Source organism: Penaeus monodon, chromosome 13 (genome assembly GCF_015228065.2).
Source record: "Penaeus monodon isolate SGIC_2016 chromosome 13, NSTDA_Pmon_1, whole genome shotgun sequence".
Taxonomy (NCBI): domain Eukaryota; kingdom Metazoa; phylum Arthropoda; class Malacostraca; order Decapoda; family Penaeidae; genus Penaeus; species Penaeus monodon.
In genome coordinates this window covers 12426279-12432077 of record NC_051398.1, presented here as the reverse complement: position 1 = coordinate 12432077, position 5799 = coordinate 12426279, and the positions used below count along the sequence as shown (strand labels likewise).

Genomic DNA, 5799 nt, shown 5'->3' with positions numbered 1-5799 from the left:
ATCAATCAAATTTTTCCCCTAAGGGAAAAAGACAAAACCTTTTGGAGAACCTTTATCCAAAGATTGACAGAATAAAAGGGAAATCCATTGGCTTAATAACCTTGGCCACATGCCGCTGGTTGATAGCCAAGAAATCCAACAAAGAAAGAAAGAAAGCGGGGTATAGGTTGTAACATCCTCATAGCGGCCGATGTTTACCCGGTGGAAGCTATTGACGTTGGTATTTTTTGTGGTTTCCACTGCGGTCGTAAGGACGAGTTTTTAAGGACAGTAGGGGTGGGATATTTTAAGTTTTTCATTTTTTTAATAATAAAAACAGTGTTCCTTTATTTTTTTTTAGGCTCTGGTTCGGGTGTTCATTTTCACAGTGTTTTAATGTTTACTTTTTGGTGTTTTACCAGTTTTACGTGTTTGTGTTTTAATAAATGTGTATTTTTAAGATCCGTGAGTGAAATTCCTCTTTTTACTTAAACCTTTCGATAAGAGACAAATGATACCATACTTGGCTACCTGTGGCAAGCAATTGACTACCTTCTATCAGCCCTTAAGGCTGACACGCACTCCCCTCGGATTTCAACACGCTTACCAAACAAAACTCTTGTGGATTGGGTCATTTTTCCTTTTCTCACATACATACTTTCATTTTTACCAATTGACACCCTTCTACACGTCTTTTTCTTTAGGTACACTTATTGTTCCTGGACGTACTAACCAGGTGGTGGCAGCGCTAATAACCTAATTAACAAGGGTACTTAAGAGTCAATCGCTACAGTAAGCACTGTAGTTCTTTCGCCTCTAAAGTCAGTGATTCTGCTATTATTTTTGAATGATTCGATGTCGTTTCTCGAGGATCTTTAAAGACCTGGAGATCATCTGCCGGTCTTTTGGCGTGTTTGTTAGAGCCAGAGGTTTTAAAAATGTTACTCCTTGGGTTTTCTTTTGCTTTCATCTCTTTTATTTGGATCTACCGTCTTATCGGGGCATTAACGGGTTTAAAAAAAAAACAAAAATATCAAGTTCTCGAACCGCAAGAACCACATCATTTAAAAAGATATAGATACAGCATGTTTTCGTTTAATGAAGTCAATGTGAACATCGTTTATTTAACATTTTAGCCTGTTGTCATATACATTTCTTTACTGCTCTATTAGTCATTATCAACCATGTATAAACATTATAAAGAGCAAGCATAAACTAAGAGAAAAAATATACGACAATATAGGCCTTTTTTATTACTTCTCTGAAACCTCTAACCCCTTGCCCTTTACACTCACACACACACACACACACCCCACACACCACACACACACACACACACACCCACACACACACACACACACACCCCACCACACACACACAACACACACAGAAACGCATTAGTGTGCATACATTTTCCGTCTGCATATACATGTATGTGCACACATATATATTATGTTTGCCCTTTACACGTACATTGTTGGAACCTGTTGAAACATCTTTTTATTTTGTATCGGAGTGTTTGCCTTTAACTTCATACGGTCTGATACTCCGGCCAGCTAATCAGAGCGTAATATTTCTCAGATATATTTCACGTAGTCTCAGATAGGGATTTATATTTTCATTAATTGCGAATCGCATCGAAAGTTTCCTGATAAAACTTTTTATTGTATAGGTGCATAAAATGTTTCTGTCCTTTTCTAACAGTGCATCAAATATATGTTCATTCCAAATGGGTAAGATTTGAAGGCAATCATGACGGTCGCTGGAACGACACGGTAAAAATTTCCAACGTGTCCCGAGTCATATGACGTGGTATTGACTTCGGTGAGATGAATGTCTTCACAGACATTCTGTACGTCAATAATATAGCCTTACAGGCTCAAAAATATAAAAGGAAATGCTGTGTATCTAGATTTGTTGATATAATACAATCAATAAATCAAGTAAATGTCCGTGATCATTGGAATTACACACCCGCGGTGGATACGATAAGATGCAAAACCTTATGCTACTTCCATGTTTCATATGAAGAACAATGTAATAAAAAATTACTAAATCTGAGAAATACATTTAAACTTTCCATAGCCTTGCCAAGAGTGGTGGTGGGTATAAACAAGACAAGTTGCAGAGAAGTCAGGTACTTTTTCTATTTTATTTGAAGCTTCCACTATGTTTTGCTAGTAATTTAAAATCATACCAGCGTATTAAGTAATTTCATAGTTTTCTATTAACTTTTTTATGTGAAATAAAAAATATATAAAAAAAATTCCCTTTTCTCAAAACTTTGTATGGCTGTACAAACTTCGATGATATTGTGTTTTCTGGCAACCGTGATACAACTTGAAACAATGTATCAAAGTGTTAGGGATGACATGAAAAAGGCCTTATGTATTCATGTCTCTCACTATGACACGGTTGTAATAGGTGTAAGAGTTTATTTCCGTTGAATATGGTTTAAAGGGAAAAAACAAGAACGGATTTTTCATGATTTATTATTAACTACCTAAAGTGAATTTCCTTTATCTGTCTTTATATGCAGAACATTTTTGCCATTCAAAAACAGGATATTGTGTCGGGAATAAGGTAAAAGAATAGACTACGTTGAATAATCAGAAAAAAAGTCATTTATGAAAAACTCCTCGAATTCCAGGTTCTAAAAATCTGACATAAATTCAGCAACAGAACAACCAGCAACAATCATTGCTGCGTCGGAGAGTTTCTCACTCTATATTGTTTTGATCCAACGGAGGTAGGCGCCCACTCGTGTGTAGATTCCGGGGAAGTCTGTGTTGCCGCACCCGACGCCGAGCGAGACTATGCCAACGACGTAGAACCTGCGGGTGTTGACGTCGAAGTAGTTGAGAGGCCCGCCGCCGTCACCCTGTGGGGAGAAAGGGCCTGCTGAATAGTAATTTAGGAAGAACGTTAAACATGCCATTTAGCGGCGTAATACATAAATAAGCGTGTGTGCGTTTGTGTGTGTTTGTGAAGTGCATTTGTGTATTTGCATGGGTAGTGAAAAGATATCTAGTTACTGTAATATTAGTAGTTAGGGTTAATCAATTTAAGATTACAGTCTGGCAAAACCCACATTGCGCGGGTAAAATATTAATAGTATTTTCATGGCGTTTTCGCTCACCAACTAGTCTACTTTAGTCTAGAACACTTAAAGAGACAACAAACCCTTACGCCACAGGAGTCTCATTTTCGCTGCCTGCACATATCTGCGAGTCCGTGAGGGTGACTTTGTGATTCAGGCGGTCATACTTGGCTTGACATGTGCCCAAATCGACCACGGAAAGCACAGCTGAAACTGGTACTTTCGAACCCTCGCCATCTGTTATATGTAAAGAATAAATAATCACATTTCCTATATCAAAGATTTTTAGATATATTATTATATACTGTAGATTCATTTATTCATCTGTATGTGTATAAATATCTGTATATCTATTTTTTTCTATCCATATCTTTCTACGTCTCTCTCTCTCTCTCTCTCTCTCTCTCTCTCTCTCTCTCTCTCTCTCTCTCTCTATATATATATATATATATATATATATATATATATATATAATATATTATTTACAAATTCATGTATAATTATATACTCACCTATTACTAATATCACCAGTGTACTAAACGGAGTCTTGTTCCTAGGTTGGATGGGTTCGAGATAATATCTATATTTTACCTGTTTTCTACATACAACTGCATCGTTCTATATATCTAAGAATCTAGTGTGTGTTTGTATGTATAAGCATATTCATCCATGTACTGTGTGTATTTGAAGTTTTAACTACGTATGACAATGATTTCGTTGTCTATATCTAGTATGTATAAGTCTATTTTATGTGCAGCAAATGCACAAATGCCTGTATAGTATATAGAAAATTAATTGCTTCGACTCTGGCAGTTTTGTCATTGCCGTGACTCACGGGGGCAGAACGGCCATAGCCAACAACACAAAGGGCGTTGAGTCAGAAATTCCTCGTTCTGGTAATTGAAGGAAGACAGGCTTGGCCGAATGAAGTCCCGTCGATGGATAACACGGTTAATGGATGTCATGGGAAGTGGAACAAAAAAACAGTAACGCCATTATTCAATTGGCCGTTAATAAATAAAAAAAAAAAGATGAGTTGAATGCTGCAACTATGAGAATAATTTTTTTTTTTTTTTTTTTTTTTTTTTTTTTTTTTTTTTTTTTTGTACCTTCATGTAAATCAGGTTTTTTTGTCTCCAGTGAACAGAATATACCCTTTAAATCATTAAAACAGTACTATCAGTTAATCATTAAACTATTTTATAGCTACATCGTCCCTGAAAAGCAATGCATAAATTACCGTAGATGCATAGTCTAATACAGTATAAAAAGAAAGATAATATATAATGATTTAAAATTATATAAAAATATATATATATATATATATATATATATTAAGAGAACTGTTAGAGATATAAAGACAGATAAATATCTATAATATGACCATTAAATGATCAGATTAAAGAATATAGACTGAGAAACAAAGATACACACATGCAGTGGTAGGGGCAGCTGCATATACTGACATACTGATAAATTAAGGGAGAAAAGGAAAATGAGGCAAATAGAGTGGGAAGAGTGGATAGATAGACCCAATAGATAGACAAATAGAGGATATATAGATGGCATAAACAGATGAAGAGCCACGCACATCATCATATTTTAACAGGCCGATAAAACTAAATTGCTGAAAATGATTATACAATTACTTGTTGGATATAATCTAAACGCGTCTGAATCTCGGTCAAATTTGTGATAATTCGTTCGTTGTGATTGATATAAAAATCGGTGTTGGTGGCGACGGTCCTATAACTGCGAGTCCAAAACTATTTTTCACTGTGGGAATTAGCAATGACAAAGAGAAAAATAACATAATATGCAAAATGATGATAATTGATTTCGTGGAATAATTAATAATATATTTTCGATGCTATGGCCTTCCACATGAACTTCGATGCGAAGTGTTTTGACTTTGAATATGACTGAAAGACAGTTAAACAAACATGCATAGCAGAATAGATAAAAGAGTAAATGGGTTAGTAAAATGTAAGCATAAATCGACTGAAATATGAACAGATAGTCAGACAAGCACGCTTAAAGGGATAGACAGACATGCAACTAGGTAAGAATTCAAACAGACAGAATAAGCAGCTAGACAGATAGAAAGACAATTCCAAATATTACAAACTCACCATTGAATTCAACGTCCCTTTCCAGAGTCAAGATGGATATGTCGCTCTGTGAGTAGTTGTACTATATCCTGGATCAATGTGGTTCAGGACGACCAGGTCTATGTGGTAAGCCTCGTCAGTGCGGGTCAGGTCGAAGTCACCGAGACGAACGTATCTGAAGAATAAATAATGGCATTATCGAAATAAAAACATACATTCGTCCATTCCTTTAGGACGTTACTCAGACTGTCCTATGTGGAAGACTGACAGGACTGCACTCCAGTGTGCTAAGGCCCAATAGCGTATAGGTGCATATTATTAGTTGTTTTCGTCCCGGAAAGTAGTATTTTGAATATTCAAAGTTACATCAATTCATATATGGAAAATCCAATTATCCTTTTCTAGAAACTTACCACAGACCGGCAGCCTGTGACTCTCGCACTGCATTTTGATACCATTGCTGTAGGGTAATAGATGTAGATAGTTTTGATGTGAAGGTAGATATGGTGATTAAGTGAAATACAAGCAAGTAGACGCTGATTAATAAAGAGACTGAAACGCAGATAAGATGTAAAGATAGTTAAGGAGAATATGGTTGACAACTGGCTG

General features: G+C 35.9%; 2 protein-coding genes across 2 annotated transcripts in view; both read right to left on the bottom strand.

The window, feature by feature from the left end:
• Nucleotides 1-5799, bottom strand: part of LOC119580144 (venom protease-like) — a gene marked incomplete in the record, with an annotated part of 25764 nt that overhangs the window by 16989 nt on the left and 2976 nt on the right.
• On the bottom strand, nucleotides 2453-3427 carry LOC119580145 (spaetzle-processing enzyme-like). The gene is given in 3 exon segments (XM_037928105.1): nucleotides 2453-2860; nucleotides 3169-3182; nucleotides 3185-3427. Coding segments are annotated over 3 exon segments (381 nt in total). The 5' UTR covers nucleotides 3396-3427; the 3' UTR covers nucleotides 2453-2704.